The sequence below is a fragment of the Mustela lutreola genome, chromosome 11, assembly GCF_030435805.1.
Source record: "Mustela lutreola isolate mMusLut2 chromosome 11, mMusLut2.pri, whole genome shotgun sequence".
Taxonomy (NCBI): domain Eukaryota; kingdom Metazoa; phylum Chordata; class Mammalia; order Carnivora; family Mustelidae; genus Mustela; species Mustela lutreola.
In genome coordinates this window covers 69,062,928-69,085,774 of record NC_081300.1, presented here as the reverse complement: position 1 = coordinate 69,085,774, position 22,847 = coordinate 69,062,928, and the positions used below count along the sequence as shown (strand labels likewise).

Below are 22,847 nucleotides of genomic sequence, written 5' to 3'. Positions count from 1 at the left end.
CCTATGCACATGTTACCATACATGATGGAGGGATCCTGCAGATGTGGTTAAGGATGCTGACATGGGGAGGCTTTCCTGGATTAGCCAGGTGGGCCCAATGTCATAACAAGCGTCCTTCTAGGAGGGAGGCCGGAGGGTCAGGGTCCAGGGGACCCTACTCCATTGGCTTTGAGGATGGGGTCAGGGCTGCAGGCCAGGGAATGTGGGAAGCCTCCACTTGCCCAGAGAAGGCATGGAAACAAGAAAGAGATTCTCCCCTGGAGCTTCCAGGAGGAACGCAGCCCTGTCTTTAGGACTGATTTCAGGGCCCTAAAACACCTTGATTGGACAACTTATGATCTTCACAACCGTCAGGAACAAATGAGTGTGGTTTTAAGCCACTGTTTTCGTTCCTTAGGGTTGCCATAGCAAACAACCACAAACCAGAGGCAGAGAACCATAGAAGTTCATCCTCTTACAGTTCTGGAGGCCAGAAATCTGGAATCAAGGTGTTGGCCAGGCTGTTCCCTCTGAGGGCCTAAGGAGAATCTGTTCCAGGCCTTTCTCAGCTTCCAGTGTTGCCGACAGTCCTTGCCATTCTTTGGCTTGAGAACATATCTGTCCCTCCAGTCTCTCTGTCTCTGCATCACATATATTTCAGTGTCTTTTCTTCTCCTAAGGACATCAATCATATTAAGGAGCCACCCTATTCTAGTATGACCTCATCTTAACCAATTATATCTGTAACAACCCTTCTAAAAAAGGTCACATTCTGAAGTTCTAGGAAGGACATGCATGAGGGGGCTGGAGGAGGACTAGCCAAGCCAGTATGGCAACCAAAGGTTGGAAACTCATATTCAGAGAGCTTGCCATGGATGAAAGGCCACTGCCAGGCTCTGCGGGCCTGGCCAAGATGGACAGGCAAGTTGTGTCTGCTGAGGTTTTTGTTTTGTTTTGTTTTGTTTTGTTTAAGATTTTATTTGTTTATTTGAGAGAGAGAGCATGAGAAGGGGGAGGGTCAGAGAGAGAAGCAGATTCCCCATGGAGTTGGGATTCTGATACAGGACTCGATCCCAGGACTCTGGGATCATGACCTGAGCTGAAGGCAGTTGCTCAACCAACTGAGCCTCCCAGGCGCCCCGTGACTGCTGAGTTTTATGGATTTATTCTCTTCATGTTGTTGTTCATGTTGTTGTTGTTGTCGGGGAAGGGGAGAGGTGGAGAGCGAGAACCCTAAGCAGGATTCATGCCCAGCAAGGAGCCCAACATGTGGCTCAATCTCATGACCCTGAGATCATGACCTGAGCATCAAGGGTAAAGAGTCGGACGCTCAACTTACTGAGCCACCCAACGCCCTGGGATATATTCTCTTCTCACAGAAAGAACTCATTCTTGTGTGTAGCTGGTGAAAACTGATGGGCATATTAGGAATCAGTGCCTTTCTAGAAATGGTGGTGTCTGAGAATAGGCTGGCGCATTTGTTTCACATGGTCCCACAGTCCCAAGAGCTGCCCACACCTCATCTCGAGCTCCGAGTCTGCCTCAGGGGCCAAATCAATTTGTTCTTTAGTGTTCTGTAGTCTGGAGCTTGGGAGTGCCATTGGCTAAGGAATGTCAGGCTGAGATCCCCCGCAGTTACTGAGAATTCATTTTCATTAGAAGGTGCAGGTCGTCTGGACCTGTGCCATCCCTGGGGAAGATCAAGAGCAGAGTCGGCTTCTCCATCTTCCAGGCCCAGTGTCCTGTTTCGGAAACCACAGCTTCCAAGGACGGAGAGCCAGTCAACAGGCTCCTGCTTAGCCGCTTTGCTGGGAGGTTTGATCTGAGTGTTAGAAGCACGCCAGGAGCAGCAATGCACCGAGCAAGGCCCAAGGAAGCGTGGTGGGAGTTCAGAAAGGTGGTCTTAGCAGCCCCGCTGGGAAGCACAGCACGACAGCAGTCAGTTTTTTGCAAAGCAGGCATGAGCTTTGTGGGAGGATAAGCCCATGAGCCCATGAAGGGGCTGGGGGATGGGACACCCCAGCTCCGCCCCTCACACCCGTTGGACCCTTCCTGCTCTGAGCCTCAGTTTCCTCAGCTGTGAAATGGGGGTGCTAAGGGTGCACGGTTAGGACACTGCCCTCTCATCCAGCTGCTTCCTCACTGCGCAGTGGGAAGCTGCCTCTTCCAGAGTTTTTTTTTTGTGTGAGCTGCTGAGACCCGATTGGGTCCGAGTACAGCCCTTGCATTCCCAGAGGGCCCCAGCCCGGTGCAGAGCCAGCCGGAAGCCAGATGGGGGAAGCAGAGCAGGTGGCTGCAGGGAGCTCAGCGGAGGCAGGCAGTGAGGGACACTGCAGGGCCAGGGTGACAGGGCCTGTCATGGAGCGAAGGGGAAAGACTCAACCCCAGTGAAGGGACCAAGATTTCTGGTGAAGGGATCGAGGGAAGGATGGGCAGAAAGGTCCTCACCAAGCAAACGACAGGTGCCCTGTGTACTTTGGGGTGCTTTCACTGGCCCCTTTGCTCACACCTGCTGCCCAGTAAAGGCAGCCCCCTGCCTACCCTCTCCTGCCTGTCCCCTGGCTATGCTGAGAGAGGAAGTGAGCCCCACCACTGTGCCCCTGCAGGCCTAAGTGCCCCCCAGCACTGTGGGCCCTTGATGGCAGCAGCTGGTACGTGGCTGTGATCAGAGGCTGGCATCCCACAGCTGCTGTGATCAGAGGCCGGCATCCCACCGCCTGGGGAGGAGGCTCTGATATCAGGCGCATAAAGCAGCCCCCCCACCACCACCACCATGGACTCCTCTCCTGGGAAAGGTATCTGGGTCATCTGTCCTGGGTCCCCGGGTCTGAGCCCTTAGCAAATGCGTCTTAGCCATTTGGAAAGGTCTGGGCCCTGTCTGACAGAGGAGGGACTCAGTAAAAGCTAATTACAGCTGCCTTTGCTGTGGCTCCAGCGTCTGACCTTGACTAAGCCCCTCTCCTCGGTCTGGGCCTCAGTTTTCCCATCTTAATGCAAAGGCATGGGCCTGGGTGCAATGGGCATGACCTAAAGGCACCCGTGCTCTGGAAGGAGTTCAGGGATCAGTCTGTCCTCTTGGGCTCAGCCTAGACATTCCACAAGCGGTGTCACCTGACGGCCCAAGAGGCTGGGCCCGAACGCTCTTGCTACCCCTATATCAGCTGACCACAGCTGAAGAAAATGAGGAGAAATGAGTGCAGCAGAAGACGGGGAGGACCGGGAGCACCCTTAGAGTCCTCACTGGGCAGTGAGATTATTCTTTATCTTAGGGCCAGAGTCTGCCTCCCCCAAAGCTCTATCAGTTGTTGTGAACAGAGATAAAGCAGTAGCTAAGAAGGAGGCGCCCGGGAAAGTAGAACATTTATGTTTATGCCACCCTAGGACAACCTGACCATCCCTCCCCCCAGAGCTGCTAAGGACACTAAGCTGTGGTCTTCATGTGGGCTTTGAGGCAGGCCAGGGCAGGAGCTCCTGTGGCCCATGAGCCTGGCTTTGACCTCGCCCTAGATTTCAGTTGCTGCTCTTCTTGCATTCATAGAGTTGCAGAATTTCTGTAGGGTTTTACGTTTGTGGATATGTTAGTGTTGGCTGTTTTGTGGAGATGTGGTTTAAACAGAGGGGACAGGCAGTGTCATAAAATGGTCATAAAAGCTTGAGAACTCCCAAGGCCATAAGCTTGAGAGCCACAGGCTTGAACAACTTTGTGCATACAAGTTTGCTTTCCTTTGGACCAAATTCCACTACAGCCCCTCCCCCCGCAGTGGAGTTCCCCCATCAAAGGAAGAGGCAAGCCATGGAAGCTGAAGAGCCATTTTTCTGCCCTTGAGGGGTAGCTGCTGGTTTATCCTTCAGAAAGCCAAAGCTAATTCAATGCCATTCACTATTTTTTCTAGTTCGAGTAACGTCACAGTGATAGTTTTATTTATGCCTCTAATAACGAGTTTCATCTCTCTTTCTAATGTGAGTCTGCTGCTTGCAAGGACCCCAACCCCACACTGAGACCTGGAGACTCAGCATGGTCAGAGGTCATCATGTCAGAGGCAGAGTCCTCTTCCAGGGTTTATTTAGCTCTGCTTCCGCCCAGGCCTGAGTTGGGGGTTGTTCATAGCACTGTGCTCAGCTGAAACAGCCCCTGACACTGTGGGGGAAGTGAGCAGCTAGGCCACATGTCAGGACACATGACTTGCTAGGCCTCACCCTCGAGGACTGGCCAGGGACTGATTCTGCCTGGGATCATGGCTGTTACTAGAGGGTCATAGCCTTGCAGCTGGGTGGGTGTGGCCTTCAGCCCTTTTCAGCTGGGTTCAGAGGTCCTGTTCTTTCCAGCCCTTGGCCTCCTGTGGCTGCTCTGATCTCTCTGTTCATCTTGCCACTTGCCACCAGTCTTGTCTTTCCCATGGATCTCTGCTCGAGTGCCCCTACTCTCCCTCTTGCCAAGGAATGAAGGTTCAGTCTTCTCGGTGGAGCCAGAAGTCCTTTACCATCCCTCCTCTCCAAATAGCTCCTTCCCCCCTACTGCCTTTGCTCTTGTCCAGACACTGCCCTCTCGTGTGTGACCGCCATCTCCGTGCATACCACCGAGAACCCCTGCCAGGCCTCCTGTGAAATGCCCAAGATCCTTCATTGCTTCACTCACCCACTCCCTCCCTCTCCTCCACCCTGCACCTGCCCTGCCTCCCTCATTCTTCCAATCCCACGTCCTTCTGGGACGGAATCTCCCTGCCCACCCCCATAGAACACACTGTGCTGGTCAGGAACCGCTGACCCAAGAATCTTCCAATGACACAGCCCATGATTTGGGAACAGAACAAGTACATCCCCACATCCCTGGCTGCTGGACCTGGACCCTAAGAGCTGCTTATTAACAAGTTAAGTAGAAATGTGGTTACCCACTCTGCCCACCACACAGGCAGAGGCTCCAAGTTAGGCTGGTTGTGCTTCTTGCTTAGAGAACGGTATGTGTGTCGGGGTGGGAGGGTGGGGTCCCATTCAGGCTGACCCGCAGCTGGTGTGTCCCCACACAGCTCTCCCAGTGTAGAGAAGCCCTTGCTCTGACTGGTCGGTGACTGGCCATTCTGGGCCATTCTGGGTGTTAACACCTGTTGAGCCTGGAAAGGTGACAGGAGCTTATATCGTAACTGAGTGCCCAGGCTCTGATGCTCGACAGACCTGGATTCGGATCCAGCTCTGCCCCTTAACCACAGCGCCCGAAATGGGTGGCTTGGTGTCCAAGAATGTGCCTTTCCTCCCTTCTCACTGTCTGCTGACAGTGAGTGAGGCTGTGTGTGAGACTCAGTGCGTGAGACTCAGCGTTCACCCCACTCGAGCGGGTGGCCCAGAGGCTGGCGCCGCACATGCGTCTCCAGACCCCAGGTCATTTCCGAGCCGTTGCTGGGCTAGCTACTGTGGGGAAAGGGAGAGCCCCTGCCCCAGCCTGGATGCTGCTGGCCCACTGCACCCCCAGCCTCCAGCCCATGCGGGTCCCAGGCCACCAGCCGGCCTGGCACCACCACCTGCTCAGGGCAGGCTCAGAGTCATAACTCAGCCACAGCCACCCCCATGAGCCCTGTCTGTCGTGGGAAGAAAGCTGTTCCCTCACAGTATCTGCTTTTGTAAAAAAAATTGTATCTTGGGTTACAGATTTCCTTCCCGCCCCCCTCCCCGCCAAAAAAACGTTTTGTGCTGATTGTTTCTGAAACAAGACATTTCAGAAACCCCTGTCACTTATAGGCTTGGACACTCACGTGCCAGCGACAGCCTCTCTATGGTCGCATGGAGCAGAGCCCAGGCCAGCTGCCCACCTACCCCACCCACAGCAGTGCGCCCCCCCCAACCACAAGGTCCCCACCACCCTGCCTTTGAACACAGGCAGGGCTGCAGTGGGCTGGGCTCCAAGGCACCCCAGACTCCCAAGAATGTCCCCTTGAGGGCGCCCAGGCAGCTTTTTGAGAAGTGAGCGGATCTGCCAGTGGAGAGGGGGCACCCGCCTGACGCTGGTGTGAAGAGGGTGGCTGCAGAGGCAGATAGACTGGTCGGGGGGACCCCAGCTACCTGTCTGTCCCTGGGGGATGGCATCGTCCCTATCCTGACAAGGCCACAGAGATGCCATGGCCCATGCCTGGACTAAAGGGATTTGATAAATGAGAGTGGCCTTGTTCGTGCAGGGGAGTTGGGTGGGGAAGGCTGGGGGGCAGAAGCAGGGCAGGGGAAGATGACTTTGGCCTGGGGGTCTTTAGGCAGGCTCTGAAGATGGGGCTGGGTCTGGGTAGGGGTGAGGCCTCTGAGGAGGTGGGGGGACTAGGAGGTGGTTGCAAGCAGTGAGGGCCCTGTGGGAGAGGCCCCAAGCCTGAGCACTCACTCAGGTATTGCACAGAACAGGGCAGTTCAGCGTGGCCGGCTGTTGGGCGCGGAGCTCGGGGTAGAGTGAGGCCAACAGGAAAGTATGGGTTGGCTTTGGCTGGGACCATGATGTGGGGAGAGGAGCTGGCCTTCATCCGGTGTCCCTCGTCTGTGACAGGAGCTGCTCCTTGCGGCGATCTCCACCTCCCCACCCAGCAAGGGCCACCCTGGCCCATGTGGCACAGCTTAGGGGACTAGTGCCCCCCACGCAGGCAGGTGTCTACAGGCTTGCCCCTTCCGCAGTGCGGGGCAGGCACTGTCTGTCAAGCTGGTCCCCCTTTCCGTTTCCTCCCATGGACTCAGGAGGGCCCACGCCCACTCTGGAGGGCTGGCCGGGAGCAGGAGCTGGAACCAGTTAGGGCACTCTGTTTGGTTGGGGGGGGGGGGCTCTATCTGTTCCCTCCTCCTGGACCCAGGCCACATGGGCTTCTCAGTGTTGTGTTGGCCAGTTAACCACCATGGCAACCCTTCTCCCTTCCTCAGATGACTCTGGGGACGACGACGACGAGACTGCCTCTCCAGCTGATAAGAGCGAGCTACACTGCACCATCCAGAGCCTCTCCTTGAAGTTGGACGACCTCAGCACGTGCAATGACCTCATCGCCAAGCATGGCGCTGCGCTCCAGCGCTCCCTGAGTGAGCTGGACGGCCTCAAAATCCCCTATGAGAGCAGTGAGAAGCTGAAGGCCGTGAATGAGCGGGCCACCCTCTTTCGCATCACCTCAAATGCTATGATCAATGTAAGTACCCACCTGCACTGCTGGCCCCCACACACTGGGGACAGGGCTCCCAGAAGGAGCTACTCCCTGTCACCAGCACCGCAGTCCCCAAGTAGGTGGTGGCCAGGGTGCTTGACAAACCAGGGCTCCATTTCTTGGTGGCCTCAGGTCATTTCCCAAAGGTCTGTAGCTGCCTGCTGGGGACCCCAGTGAAGTGTGAATCCTGATGGGAGCTTGGGGCCCTGGCCCCAGGTGGAGCAGGTGGCTCCGCCCACACATTGGGGACAAGGCGGCCATGCTGATCCACAATGGCTGCTACTGCTCCTTCCCTGAGTACGCTGCTCAGAAGCAACAGGATCAGGGTCCAGTGACCCCCGGAGCAGGTGTGCAGCTGGAGGCCCGGTGCCGTGGGTTCCCTTAGCCAGGAGAGCTTGAAGGTGCACCTGCCAGGGGTCGTGCCAACCTGACAATAGCCAAATGAGTAGCCACAGTCCATAAACTGAGAGGCACAGCCTTGGGGATCGCCACTTTCCCCGGAATTCTGGAAGCCACATTGCTGTGACTGGGAGCTGGGAGGGTCTGTCCATGGAGGCAAAGAATATAATGCTTACCTGGGCTTTGGGGCCCTTTTTACTCCTGCCCCATGAGTTTTTCCCCAAGATGTGGATGCTCTTTTAGGCCTCCATCCTGTAGATAAAGGTCTGACGGCAACAGCTTCCTCCCGTGGACAGCCCCCAGGAGGGGCATATCAGGACAAGGAGACCAGAGAGGGGGAGGTGTGGGGAAGTGGAGGCCACCTCAGAAGAGGTGGCCACATCCAGAGGTGGTGGCTCAGGCAGGCCATCAGGCTGGCCAGCAACAGTGGGCAGTACTAGTGCCCAGCCTCCCAATCAAGACAATTCAACCAGAGCCGAGCCAGAAGAGAAGAGTGGGAAAGTGGACGCCAGAGCCCACGGCGGGGCCAAGACCTTGGGGTAAAATTGTGGCCATCAGAGACTTGCCCCAGGTCTGACTCACTGGGACTGTGGGCAGTCCCTGTAGGGAGAGTAGACCACACCCACCTCCACACACACCCTCCCTGCACCCACCCTGCCCCTGGAGCTGCCACTGCTGCAGGAGGAGGCCTGAGGAATCTGTAGCCCGGGGCCTGAAGCAAGCGCAGACCTTTCTCCACACACACAGGGGTGAATCTGGGGGTGCATTGGGCGTGTCCGCCCAGAGGCTGCCCTGTGGGTGGGTCCCATCATCGGTTTGTACTCCCTTTGTTCTGCGCTCTCCCTCTTAGGCCAGCCAGCCTCCTTACAGCCCCCAGACTCTTAGGGTCTGGGTCACTGCCCTTCTTGCAGTGACAGGCCCAGATATGAGGCACTTGATGACAGAATGACGCACTTGTGTTTCCCCACTGGGCCCAGAGGCCGTCGCCCACTCACGGCTTCCCCGGTACGGCCTCCCCGCCTGCCAGGACCGAATAGGCTTTGTCTCGAGTAAGCAGCTCTGACTTTTCCTAGATAATGAGCTTCTCAGCTGGTGTCTTTAGCAGAAATCTTTTATCAGACATCAGAGGCTCATCTGTGTTAGGAAGCCGTAGAAACCGCGCACCATCTAAGTGTGTAATGAATTGTTTGATGGGAAGCAAGCCCCTGGGGTGAGTTACAGAACCCTGTTTGCAGTTCCAGCACTGGGAAAGTCCCCCAGAGTGTCGGAGAGCTGCACCCTGGGTTGGGCTTTGCCCACCCGCTGCCATGAACCTGATGTGAGGGTCCCTCCCACCTATCTCCTCTGTCAGGGGGCACACCCAGAAGTGAGGGGCTGGGCCCAGCGGGCTGTGCTGGCAGCCCAGACCTGTGCAGAGGCCCGCCTTTCTCCTGGGACCCATTCCTGACATCATGCCTCACAGGGCGGGAACTGAGTCAGTTCTGGGCAGGGAGTTCACTTACACAGTTGTCAGACCCCAAATGTCTAAACTTACACTTTCTGCAGAGGCCCCCTGGACAAAGTATCCCCACCCCTGGCCAGGCCTTGGCTTCTACCCCTATTACAAGGAAGGGGTTGGACCAGGGATCTGTAACTAAGGAAGCCATGTGCATTCACACCCAAGACCACTCACCCCTTGCTACAACCTTGTTAATACCACTAGGTTAGTGCAAAGTGGAAACCAAGGCTCAGAGAAGTCACCCAAGCTGCCCAGGGTCACCCAGCTGGTAGGTATCTGAGCCAAAATGCAAGGTCAGGTCAGTGAGGCTCATGGGGGCAATGATGCCCCCACATGCTCAGAGGCAGTGAGGATGAGACCTCCAAGGGTGGCAAAGGCCCCCTCCTCTCTGTGGTCAGCACACGGACTGGGGGCCTTGCATCACCAGGGTAAAGCCCCCCAGTCTCAGGACCTGAGTCCCTGCTTTGTGTCTTACCTTTAGGCTACAGCCATACCAGGGCACTTCCTGGGAAGCTGGGGACCCAGGATGAGTGGAGGCTACCCCCGTTGTCCCCAGAAGGCACAAACTGTGGTTCCCCAGGTCATTCCAGTTCTTACTATGAAAGGAGGAACCTGTTTCTCCCCACTGTTGAGATCCCTTTGCAACGCCCCCTCTTGCACCCTGACCGGATACTCTTGCTCTCTGGAGGGAAGCTTCCAGCATCCCCCATACCTGAGTTTGGGGAATCTATTCCCACTGCCACTAGAGGGCAGGCCTCCCTCCTGTGAACTACTAATGGCTGTGGTTTTCCACCTCGTCGTGGGCTCTGACTGAGATTGAGTCCTACAAGTGGAGAAGAAAATGAGGGATGGCTGGCCAGAGCCTATGGAGGAGCACATCTTGTAGAGGGTCCTGGGCAAGCAGCACTCTTCACACACAGAGAGGGACCAGCTGGGTCACCTTCACTTTTACCCAAGATGGCCAAGAGTCTGGGGTTGTTGAGCCTTCAGGAGAAAAGTCAGAGGGACAATCAAATCTCCTTCAGATTTGGGAAAAGGTGTTTTGGGAACCTTCCAAGCCTGAAGACCCTAGCTCCCAGCAGGGAAGGGAGGCTGGACAATTCCTTAGACCATTCCATAGGAACCATGGTTAGTGACACAGCCCATTCCTGTGCCACTGCCCCCAGGGGGCCAGTGCAGTGAGACTCACCTTGAGTGGAGCACAACCCCTTCCCTTCCGTAAATGTTGGAGGAATCAAGAGGCTCAGAACAAGTTTCTGGATCAGGAATGTTGAACAGTGCCACAGTGTTCCACCTCTCTGTGTCTTTGCCTGTGCTGTACCTTCTAGAATTTTCCCCACCCTTTAGATACCTGGTAGATTCCTTTACATCCTCTAGAATCCCACATGGATGTCACCAGGGCCGGGAGGCTGTCCACGCTCCTTATCAGGAAGTTGTTCCTTCTGGCTAGAACCCTCTGGAACCACCGGACACTGCTGTGCTTCACTGAGCTCACTGTGCACTTTCCCCAGTTACTTTGACATCTGCCTCGGATTTTAACTCACCTGTGTCCCCAACAGCAGTTGGGAGTACCCAGTGGGAGTGCCCAGTATGTGCTGTTGGAACCCAAATGGGTGTCATATCTCAGAAAAGAGAATTCTAAGTAGCCCACATCTCATGTTTGCCTGCTGTTACCATTTACAGAGCCATGCTCCTTCCATTTCCTCGCCTGAATAAGGTCAGTGAGAAAGTGGGTCTGGCACGCAACCCTCAGCCAGAGCCACTTGTCACTCCATCTTGCAGAGAAATGACCCAGCCTGGTCACGGAGAAATAGGAAGTGAGACTTATGAAATTAACTCATAAGTTGCATTTTTCACAAGAGGGCTGTACTGAGTCCTGGCCCCCTCCCTCCGCTCGTGGTTTTGGTTGGTGAAGCCGTGTCTACATGGCTCCTGCAGTTAGGAAAGGCCTGGCTTTTGGAACTTGAACCCAGACCTGAGCAGCTTCCCACTGAGCCTTCGCTGGGTTTGTGCCAGGCAGGGACTCAGCGTTGCCCCTGGAGCTCGTGATCCAGAGGACCCACCCGGTGATAGCGTGTCACACCTCAGGGTGGCTGTGCAGCCTTCTCAAGGAGCAGCATGGACAGTAGCTCAGAGGCCCACTTTTGAAGGTCAAATGTGTAGAAGGCCTAGGGAAGGGCTGGGGAGGTTCACATTTGGCTGGGAGAGGGGCTCAAGCCTGGATGACCAATATCCACCATCCCCTTGCTGGGGAGCTAGCTGGACATCCTGGGAGCCAAGGCAGGACCTGCAGAAGGCACGGAGTGGGGCCCAGACCAGTGAGGAGAGTCTCTCACAGGCAGGAAGGAAAGGTATGAATAGGGACCACATCTGTCCACGCGGCCTCCGTGAATGCAGCATCTTGTCCATCCCCCCACCCCCACCCCTGCTGGCCTGGGCAGCCCACAGGGAAACCCCGAAGCTTCCATGGGTAGCACAGCTCCCAGCCTCCAGAGCCTCGGCCTCAAGTGAGAATGAGCAGGTAGGGAACACAGGGCTGGGGTGGTGGTGCGCTCCCTGGAGGGGGAATTTTGCAAGTCTTATCCGAAGCAGCCCCATGGGCCCCTGCATCAATTGCTGTTTGCGTAGCTGTGAACTCGCCCACCATCGGAGGAGGGACCTCAAGGCACCATGAAACAACTTTGATTCATAGATGGAGTCTTTAACCTCAGCGCCCCAGCGTCGCGCGTCCTTCCTGGGACCCAGGGCGCACCTGGTGTGCGGGCGCATCGGGCTGGTCCCAGGTGTAAGGTGGAGCGCGGTCGAGTTAATTTGTCTTCCCAGCTCCTGCTTTGGGTATTCGTTTCCATAAAGGAAAAGAGTCAATTCCAGTTTTCATTCTCTTTTCCTGTAAGTTCATCTTTGGGGTAAAGCAGAATTGAAGGACAGGCCACTGGGAAGGTGACCGGTAACAACAGCAGTCCGCCAGCATTCTTCCTGTGCCTTTGTTTGCGCCTCACAACAGCCACATGAGGTTGGGGTCATTGTGGCTTCCTTGTCATCAACATCGTTTGTGTTAGTCAGGTGTCACCCTGAGGCCCAGAGCAGTCATCTTGCCTATGGTGGGGGCAGGCCTGGCTATTCGACGAGCACTTGGGGTTATAGCCACTGGGCCCTGGACCACCTGCAATGCTGGCTGTGGGGTCTGTGCCGAAGGGCTGAGGCACACCACCCGTCACCAGGCCCAGCACACCTGCGCTTTGCCAGGTGATCCCAGCCTCCTAAGGGTGGCCCGTGAGGCCTGCATGCCAGCCTCATGGCCCCTGCTCCCCGCAGAAAAAACCCTCGGTATTGCCATGGACATTCAGGGGGGTGAGATGTGAGAGGTTCCTCAGAGTTCGTGACTTATGTTGGGGCCCAGGACTCAGGTCCTCCAGCCACAGGGACACCCCAGGGCCCTTAGGTGCAGTGAGTTCAGGCTGGGCTGGCCTGGCTCACAGGCACTGAGCACTTTGCAAGGGGCGGGGGGACTGTGCGGGTGTAGGAGGCCCTCTGGAATTCCTCCCTAATCAAGTCAGGCCTTGGTCTAGGCCCTGGGCACACAGGGAACAAAGACCCCTTGGAGAAACCCCTTGGGACCACACAGATGATGAGGCATGCTCAAGGCCAGAAGACCCTCAGAGAGAAAAAAACAGGCTGATGAGGTGGGGTGGGAGGCCCCCCCTTGCACACTGGCGGGAGGGGACGGCACCTGGAGGGAGGTGGGGAGAAGAGCCTGCACTAGATTCTCAGGCAGGCCTGGAGCAGCGGATGCCAGAGGAGGGGGGAGTGTGGCAATGGTGGAGGGGAGGCCTGGGGAGATAGAGTTGCTCACAGGATATACTGGGTGCTTACGCTCATGGAGAACACCACACTTTGCATTCTGAATGAGGCTCCAGCAGCTGAGGACTGTGGTCCAACCCAAGTTTCTGCAATAGCCTCCTGCTGCTTGGAGCATGGACCACAGGTGAGGTAAGGACAGGCACGTGGAGCCCCTTGAGAAGCGCATCCTCACCGCATTGCTTAAGAAGGGCTGGTGGCTCTGACTACTGGGAGGAGCTGCGTGGCTAGCCCCTTGCTGGGTTTGTTGACAGCAGGGCCCACACAGAGTGGCTGTGCAGGGGAGGGATCTGGTCTCGGGGTCGGGGGCACTGCAAGGAGTGGGAAGGAGCCACTAGAAGAATGGGGGCCCCTTACTGTCTTATCCCTACTTCTGCCGTCACAGTGCCGGACTGGGGTCCAGCGGTCAGTCCTACAGATGCAGATAAGATGCAGGAGGGCCTTTCCCCGAAAGGTCTTGATCAGCCAGTGAGCAAGCAGAGCCGGGTCGGGGGGAGCCCCTCAGTAAATGAGAGATGGCCGAGGTGCCCAGTGGAGGCAGGAAGTGGCACTGGCCCACAGAGGGTGGATGCCCGCCAGGCCCACTTCCAAGGGCCTGAGGGGACAGACAGCACACTTGGGGGCTCTCAGTTTACCCAGGAAGGTAGTGGCTTGCAAGACACACCGTTTGGTGCCTGCAGTAGAGGTGGTGGGGCAGGATGAGGGTGCGGATTCCGAAGGCGGGGACGCTGTGGGGAGAGGCACTGGTGCAGCCTGTCTCAGGGGGGCTTGGCCCCCAGTCCAGCTGAAGGGAGCTGGAAGAAAAAAGTGCAGGCGGGCGTGGACAGGGTGGGGCAAGTAGGGCCAGCTGGGAGATGTGTGCAGATACAGACAAAGCCTCATATTTGGGGCATCATAGAAATAAAGCCCAGACCAGAGCTCTTTTGCTGCTGGAAATACTCTGAGGCTTCTCTCAGCCCCATTTGGAGATCACGAAGGGGTTCTCGCGCCCACCCAAGCAGAGCAGGGGGTAGCGGCCCTGGAGCTGCCTGCCCGGTCCTTCTGGGGCTCGTGGGCAGGTCCAGCTGACCGCTGTTCCGCTCCTGACAGCTTGCTCATTTGGGGCCTGGGGAGAGGAATAAAAATAGATTCTGTAACTGTTTAAAATCAGTTGGCAAACTGGCGGCCAGATGGTGCTGGTTCCTGTGCGCAAGGGGTAAACTATTTTGAATGTGGAAAGCGCTATTTTAAAGTTTGAACTGAAGTGAAAACCTGCCTCTCCAGTGCCACAAGTGAGTCACATTGGGGAGAAGCCGTGACCATCCCCCTGCCCGGTGTTTGCGAAGGGCTGGCGCCCATGAGCGTGGAGTCTGTTCTGGGTATTGGGCGAGGTGGAGCCACAGGCAGGTGGCTGGTCCAGCCTGGCCTGGGAGCTGCTTGGTCTCTAGGGGCCAGGAGGGTGCTGGAGATGCAGTGTGGCAGTTTGGCTGGGCCTGACCTCCCCCACAGCCCTCCCCCCACAACCCCTAGGTTAGCCCAGCGCTACTGTCGTGACTCCACGCTCTCCGTGGGGACTCCACGGGTCCCCACTCTTGGTCTTGGAGGCCTGGATGTTTGGGCATCTGCTGCGGCCACCTCTGAGCCTTGCAAGCCTGGCCTATATCTCAGCACTGCCCCTTCCAGCCACTGGGAGGCATGCACTGAGGGCAGCCTGCTGCTCCTAGGGGAGGAGTAGAAGGAAAGACCCTGTTGACCCCAGTGTGTCCCCAGTTGTGAGCTTCTGGCCACGCACAATGGCTCGAGGAGATGAGCACTCTGAACGACTTTGTCCTATTGGCTCCTTTTATGATAGAAGGCCAGTGAGAGGCAGGTCCGCAGTCAGGCTGGCCATGTGAGGACCAGTGTGGGGGGTTAGATGGTGGATGGGCAGCCCCCCATGACTCTGAGAGCCAAAGGGTCCAGCTGCCGACTCACCTGGGAGCCCTAAAGCCTGAGGGTCCCTGCAGGCCAGACATCTGGCAGTCAGACATCCGGCGGGTTCTGTCTGACCACAGGTGGAAGTGCAGGCCTTTCTCCCATCCCTCCTGCATCCATGGTTACCAGAACTTGCTGTGTGCTGGTGGCTAGAGACAGAGCCCATCGCCAAACTGGCCCTCTCAGTTGGCACTCACCCAACCTGCAACCTCTGGCCATTTGGCCCATCTCTCCACCTCCTCCATGAGTCCCAACGGTCACCCACCCTAACATCCCACAGTCTTCTGGCATCTTCCTCATGGTCCCGTCTAGAGGGGAGACAACACGGGAGATGGTGCTTCCCGAGTGATCCCTGAAGGCCAGGCTTAACCAGGGTCTTGGCTCTGCAGACCCTCCCGAGAGCTTGAGAGGCTCCCTGGGCCACACACAGGATGGTCATCGGACCCAGGCTGGCTGACCCCACACCCTGCTCACCTGCCCGTCTTTAGGGACAGCGAGGTCATTGTCTGGATTAGGATTAGGGCAAAAAAGCGATTAGAGTTTGTCCTCCTTCCTCCTGGCACAGCTGCGCAAAGGTTTCCAGCTCAGAGACACTTGGTCTGTCCCACAGGATCCCCTCAGGATGACCCACAACAGCTCCCTTCAGAGCTCACACAGCTTGGGTGAGCAGGCCTCACAGCCGCCTTCACCGGGTGGGGCTTCTGAGAAGGGAGAGCCCCTGGTGGACAGGCAGAGCCTCCCAGCCCCCCAGCCTGTTGCTGAGCAGAGCCAGCCCCAGTACGGGGTCGAGGGAGAGCTGTCTTTTCTGTCCCGGGCTTTTGGGTTCCCACTCTGCTTTGGAGCAGCTTGGCAGGCTCCCCATCCTCCACACTGCCCACAGGACCCCACATCTCTTCATCTCGGGGATCCTTTCCACAGCCCTGGGAGTGGGAGGAAGGGACAGGGCTCGGAAACTGGAAACTTGTTCCCACCAGAGGGCGATTCCTCAACGGGTCATGGAATCAGGGACTCTGCAGGACTCCTGGGGTTCGACTTTCTTCCCCTGAGGACACCAAGGCCCAGGAGGCTATAGGCCTGGCCCAGGGTAGGCAGCAGGCAATGCCCTTGAGGGGTCCAGAGGCTGGGCTCCTTTGTTCTGCCCATTCCTGGTGCCTTGCATCATTTAAGAGCTAATAGGGTAGGGGGTTTAGGTGGCATAGGAAACCGCTCTTGCTCAGGGAAGGGCACGAGCCCTCTGAGAACTATGGCAGAGCCTCAGGGGAAACGTGACAGTGTTCAGGGCGCAGGTCCACCCGGCCCCTCCCTGGGGCCCCGGAAACTGCCCCCAGCTGGCCCCCCGGCGGGCCCCTGGCCTAATCCAGCTTAGTGAGCACACAGGGCACAGCCCAGCTCAGCATTCCCGGGCAATAGGATGGGGCCTGGAGAAGGCCAGCAGCAGCAGAGGAAGCCTTGGGAGTTGAGGAGGGACACCAGGTAGGCACATGGGATAAAAGGGGTGGGGGAGCTCGCCATGGCCCATGCGGTGACCAAGGCAGTTTCTCCACTGCAAATGACCCCCTTCCTCTAGGAGCAGCGGTAAAGGCCTTGGTCCAGCCCCAGGAGCCCCTCTATACTAGAGTGTAGCAGCCTCTGCCCTGCCCTTATCTCTAGGTGACTGTGACACTCTACGACCTTCATGTACCCAACCCAGCCACGTGAGGCCCCTGTCCTGGCCCCTGTTGCCCCACACCCTTGGTCCTTCAGGGGCAGCGAGCTGGAGGTCACCCCCAACCAGGTTGTCAGCCAGCAGCCCTGGCCGCTTGGGCCCCATCCTCCGCCACAAGGACAGGTGCTGGTAACAGGCTTTGTGGAGGCACCACTGAGTCCTGGTGCTTGAACAGGGCTATTCCTTGACATCCTTGCTAGTGAGCATCTCTGGGAGCCCAGCTTCCCTCCAGGAAGGCCACGGAATCTCCAGGCCATGATGCTTAGCTGTACAAAGTGGTGACAGGGCTGGTTCCATGCTCTGGGAGACTGCAGATGGCGTCCACAGGGCCTGGGACTCGGGTCCTACACACGCCGCCTGGGACCTTGAGCAAGTACTTTGGCCTCCCTGAGCCTCTGTTAAAACAGGGAGCTCCGCGCTTGCAAGAATGCCCCAGACAGCTCTGGCCCACGGCAGGGGTGCAGCATGCGGGTGGCGGGCCAGGCTTCAGAATAAGTAGGTATGTTTGGGACAGAGCCAGAGGGAGGGTGACACATGCCTGGTGGGCCACATGCAGGTGACATGGGATGATGGGTCCCCGGGAGATGAGGCTGGAGAGGATGTGCGGCCAGGTCTGTGAGAGGCTGTCAGCTCTTCCTCGAAATACAACAAACATTCCATTTTCCTTTGGAGGAGAAAATGGTCATTTCTAAGGCAGTGAGAGCCCAAGCCCATCAGACCCTCAGGGGTGGGAGAGAGGGATCCTAATTCATCTTCACACCGCGTTTGTCTTTCCCCCTTTGCTCTTGTGGCCAGAAAGCCCAGAGGCCACACCGAGTCCTCTGGCATGGTTTTGTGGGGCATATTTACTGCGACCTCTGGCTCCTGTTTTATACTGTTGTTTGGGGCTCTCTGACCAGTCTTGTTTTAAAAGCCATGGGTTCCGTGAAAGCAGAGCGCCCGTGGATGTTAAAACCCAGTGACAGGGAGAGGATGGCAGGAGCTGTAGAGGGTCCCCAGGGAGCTGTGGAAGGCATTGTGTGGGGGAGCAGAGCTGGAGGAGGGCAAGGGGGGAGGTGAGTGTCTGGGTGCTGCTGCCAGACCTTCCTGGGGGTTGGGGGCAGGCAGCAGGCACAGACTGAGAGCAGAGCAGAGCACCCACAGACTTAGAACCCAGACAGCCATGAGGCACCCATTGTGTATCCTGTCTATAAAAAGGCTGTGTACATGGGCCGACCTAGGCTCCTGCACACTCACCTTGGGGCAGGCAGGCCTGGCTCTGTGGGGGAAGCCTGGCTCTTGGGCCTGGCCTGCTTGTCCCCTTGGGCAGCCCCTTCTCCCTAGGCCTCGGGCTCACAGGGGGACAGGGGCAGGGAGACCTGGCAAGGGGCTTCCCTATGGCAGTGTGCTCGGCACCCATGCCCACCCAGAGAAGTGAGGGCGGTCCTCCTCCACCAGCACTGGGCCCCCTTCCGACCCGCACCGCGCACCCAGCTCAATAACGCCTGGCAGGCTGCCTGGGCCAGCAGTGGGTCGACCAGCACTCTTGCGGTATTGGGACTCCTTCCTGGGTCTGCAAACAGATAGCAGGATCCGAGACTGACTTGACTGGGCATGGTGGCAGAGCTCAGGGCTGTGGGAAATCACAGAGGCCGTGGGCCAGGGCTCTCAAGGGAGGGGTGGCTCAGAGTGGACAGAGCTCCAGGATAAGGAGCTGGGGTTCCGCTCTGTGTCTGCTACCTCTGGCCGTGTGACCTCAGAGCCTGTTTCACAATCTGTGGAAGGGGGTGGGGAGCCCCTCCCCACCCACAGGACTCCTAGAAGCATCTGGAACATTTCTGAGGTGCCCAGAGGGGTCCTCTGCCCACCACGCTCTACCACTACTACTTTCAATACCACTAGAGCAGACCCAGCAAAGAGGAGCCTTCTAGTCTGGCCTTTGGAGTCAGTGGTTGTGTGTCTGCTGTCAAGGCCCCCTACCCTGAGGCCTGCAGTGGTGAGGGGGGAGCAGGGACCAGGGACAAGGCCACTGCAGGACCCTGGGTGGTAAAGGCTTGGCTCCCAAGTCAAAAGCTAGGGAGTGGCAATCAGGCATGTCCTCGTCCCCAAACTGCGTGATGGTCCGTGACTGTAGCCCCACACCAGCAGCTGAGCCTCACAGATACATAATTTGCAAACTCTAGAAAGCCCCAGACCTGCGGCTGCTCCTGGGGCAGCCTCTATTGTCTCCAGAGCCTGTTCAATGCATAAGGAGATTTCTCTACTCCCATCCCAACCTGCGCTGGGTCATCTGCCGGTATAAATCCCTGCCCCCTTCTGGAGAAGCTGGTTACAGTGGCTTAGGTGTGACCAGGCAGGGACCTTTCGGGGAGAGTGGGGACACTCCTGAATCTGAGGTGGAGTGAATATACTTCCTCCCCAGAGCCTCGAAAGGGAGCTGCAGGAACCTGAGCCTCAGTTTCTTCATATGTCAATTGGGGATGACCCCACTCCTCTGCCTTGAGGATTTTGCTGGGCCCGGGTGGACAGCGAAGCTGGGAGCCTGGGCTCTGTCTGGTATTACTGTTGTGTCTCGGGACATGGGCTCAGAGGGGCTGAGTGGCTTGTGCAGGAGTCCAGGCCTTCCCACTCCTGATAGCAAGCCTTATTACTCTACTTTGCTGGTTTCCTTGGGTCCCCATCCCATCTTTAGAATGGTGTGGGGGGGGGGGTAAGGGTGTCAGGGAGGAAGCCTTGCCCAGCCCACTCCGCACGGGTGCTGGGAGGTGAGATGACAGGGAAGGCACGAGGGGGTAGGCTTGAGGAGAGAGAGATGCCGGCTGGGGTCTGCCGCTGGCGAGGTGCTATCCGCCCCTGCTCTCCTGAGAGGCCCCCACAGCCACCCCTCAGCAGGGTGTTCACTCATCCAGCGGATGCTCAGAGTAGCCACTGAGTTTGGGGATCCATGGGATGAAGAGAAACAGGCAGAGTCAGCAGAGAAGCTGATCTGTAGGCATGAGATTGCAGGTGGTTGGGGTGAGTGAGTGAGTATCTCAGGGGACCTGACCGAGCCGGCTCAGGAGCCTTCCCTGGGGGAGACGTGAGAGAAGTCTGAGCAGTGGGGGTGGCACCCATGCCTCTGGTGCCTCCCAGGGAGTGTCGATGAGGGCTGCTTGGCCCAGCACTCCACATCACCTCCCTGGTTCCTCCCGACAGCTGTCAGGATAGAGCTGCATTGTCCCTGTGTCACTGATGAGGGGCTGTGTGCCCTTCTCCCTCCAGAAAAGCATGACTCCAACCCTCGGGGTCAGATAGCATGTGACGTGTGGGGAAGGGGAGGGCCGGGGAGGGGTGGCCAGAGACCACCGGTGTGCATTGGGCTGAGGAAACGTGTCCCTTCCTACTGCATTCAGTCCAGAAGAGGCAACCCAGGGGTCCCTAGCTTGGCCCTCCCTGCCCTCCAGGAACAGCTGAACCCGGGCCCTCCTCTCCACTGGGATCACAGGGACAGAACGACAAACCCCTGCCTCATAAGAGTGTAGTGGGACCACCTACGGACCTGGGAAGCTGGAAAGAATCTGAATGTCAGAGTAGGCCCCAAGTCTGAAGGGGGAACCTTACTTAAAAAGCAGAGTTATGTGATATAGACTTTGAGGTAACTTTGTGGGAAGGTCCAGTCTCAGTTCCTGTGCCAGATAAGACCCTTTAACCTCTCTAAGCCAGGAAGTTATGGCATAATGTGGCTTTCCTTCCTCCCATGCCACGGGCAGGGACTGGCCTGACCACCACATAGGCCTTGGGTTCTCAGAGGGACAGAGGTCGTGCTTAGGTCCGGCACATGGCGAGGATGTGGCAGCTGAACTTGGGCCCCAGCCATGTGGAAACCCAACCTCCACCAGCCACAGCCCAGGTTTGGTGCTCTCAGATGGCATCCTGACTGTGGGATGCCCACCATGATGGACGCCTGTCCCTGGGCTGGCTCTGAGAGAAAAGTCAAAGTCCCCACATCCCCACCGAAGCCAAGGGGGCAGCAAAGGTGTTTCTGAACACCCTAGGACTGACTGGCAGGTGGGGTGTGGGGTATGGGGCAGACAGGCCCCTGCCCTGGGCCCTGTGCTCACCGGCCACTCTGTCCCCCCTCCCCAGGCCTGCAGAGACTTCTTGGAACTAGCAGAGACACACAGCCGGAAATGGCAGCGTGCCCTACAGTATGAGCAAGAACAGCGCATCCACCTGGAGGAGACCATCGAGCAGCTAGCCAAGCAGCACAACAGCCTCGAACGGGCCTTCCGTAGCGCCCCCGGCCGGGCCACCAACCCCACCAAGAGCTTCAGCGAAGGCGAGTGGGCAAGGACCACCCTGCCTGGCTGGGTCCCTTGCTCAGGGCTGCTCAGCCTCTGTTCCTTCCAATCTGTGCTCTGTCTTCACCTCCTCCTGCCAGCTGGCTCTGCTTACACGCCCCCCCCCCCCGGACCCCCAGTACACATGCCCCTTAACATGCCCACATTGGGCCTGCCTCGGTGGCTTTGTATTTCCCACACCCACTACCGAAGGGTAATTATCTCCCTGCATTTAGGTTCCAGTTCTTATGAGAAAAGTCCAGTGAGTCCAACTGTCCTCTGTGGCAGGGCTGCCCTGGTGCCAAGTGGCAGCCCACCTGGCCTTGGGGCTGGGAGTGCCGGGTCCATCAGAAAGGGTAGCTAGGCCCCAGACAGACTGACCAGCGTGTTGAGCAATCTGGGGAGGCTTCCAGAAGGAGAGAGGCCTTTGAGCCAAAGCACTGAGCGGGAAGCTCATTCCAGGAAGGGGACCCAGGGCAGCCAAGCCACATTAATGTGGCCCAGGTGACTGAAGTGGGAAAGGAATGAAGGGCTGGTGGGGGCGGGGACAGGGTCCAAAGTGGGAGGCACCCTTTGGGCTTTGGACTTCCTCAGGCAGGTAAGTGAGTTTTCAGAGTTGCAAACTGAGGCGGCGGTTTTGTGTGTATCTGCAGGAAGCCTCTTAACTCCCAAAGGAGAGGACAGTGAGGAAGATGAAGATACCGAGTACTTCGACGCCATGGAAGACTCTACATCCTTCATCACCGTGATCACCGAGGCCAAGGAGGACAGGTGTGTTCTCCAGGCAGGACTGGCGGCCCTGGAAGGAAGGAGCCTCTGCCAGACTTAGCCTTTCCCGCCTTGTTCTTAAGCTGCACCTGTTCTTCGTACTTGGGGTTTTCTTTCAAGTCTTGCTTCACACTGTATTTTGATTATTATTATTATGATTGTTCTGTTCCTCAGATTCAAATGCCCACATAGAGTTTGAATCAGGGTTTCATTTTAACGGAGGCGGAGAACAGGGCTTTGGCAGGATCCAGTTCCAGCCGAGAGGGTGGGAGTGGGGGCTGGGACCCCAGGGCCAGGTCGAGAGGCGTGTCTGCTGCGCTTTCTTGCCTTGGAGCTACACGCAGTCCCAACCACTCCCTCCACCACGCCCGCCTTCCAAAACAGACAGGCCATGCAAGAAGTCTCTTTTATTTTCGATTTCCAAGCCTCCTTTCATAAAAGTGTCCTCTTTCGGGGTATTTCTAAATACACACTAGAGCACAGCGGTAACCGGGACACTGTTGTCAGACTCTGGATCCCCAGGAAGCGCCTCCACCCCCAGCGTGGGACCGTGCTGATGCAGGACCCCCAAAAAAGAGGAGCAGGAGCCCTGCGTGGGCAGGCTGGGTCAGAGGGCAGCACCCTGGGGCATGAACAGGGATTTGCTACAATTCGGAGTTGCCTCATTAGGACATTGCTTCAGGCCCTAGTACTGGAAGGGTCGTGAGTATGGCTGCTCTGGGGGACATGGAGGTGGCTGATGAGTTCCACCCGTGTCTGTGGCTCCTCTGCCGTGGCCTGGGGAGGAGCTGCCACTCCAAGTCCTGGGGACAATGACATAAACGACCGCTGCCTGTGCTGCCCCCTGCACCCATCATCCCTGGGGCACAGCGGAGTCACAGAGCCTCCCATGCTCCCCCACGGGCGTGCCCTCAGGCAGGACACTCAGCCCCTCATGGATGAGGACCAGCAGGCTTCCTGATGGCCTTATTCCCTTCGTCTGATCTGCAGCTCACAGTCCACACCCCACACTGCCTTCCGTGGACTCCCTGGAGCCCAGTCCACAGAGGGGGAGGCCAGTAAAAACCCCCAGCCCCTCCTTTTTTGCCTCTGTGTACCAAAATGGGTCACCACTCCATGTCCTGGTTTCTCTCAGGGCAAGGGCCTTTGGGATCTCTCTAATTCAACATGGTGTTTCTAGTCCTATCAACAGAGTATTTCCAACTCAATCACAGTTCATTTCCCAATAATACTTT

General features: G+C 57.3%; 1 protein-coding gene across 6 annotated transcripts in view; it reads left to right on the top strand.

Annotated features, from left to right (window-relative positions):
• The window catches only part of OSBP2 (oxysterol binding protein 2), a 161,109-nt gene that overhangs the window by 121,823 nt on the left and 16,439 nt on the right, over nucleotides 1–22,847 (top strand). For 4 of the 6 annotated variants that reach the window (XM_059140106.1, XM_059140109.1, XM_059140108.1 and 1 more), the window contains 3 exons: nucleotides 6,862–7,118; nucleotides 20,651–20,847; nucleotides 21,502–21,615. In XM_059140106.1, the coding sequence (XP_058996089.1) occupies nucleotides 6,862–7,118; nucleotides 20,651–20,847; nucleotides 21,502–21,615 (568 nt within the window). Of the gene's footprint in view, nucleotides 1–6,861; nucleotides 7,119–20,650; nucleotides 20,848–21,497; nucleotides 21,616–22,847 lie in introns of all 6 variants that reach the window. The other 2 variants (XM_059140105.1, XM_059140107.1) reach the window with 1 other exon arrangement.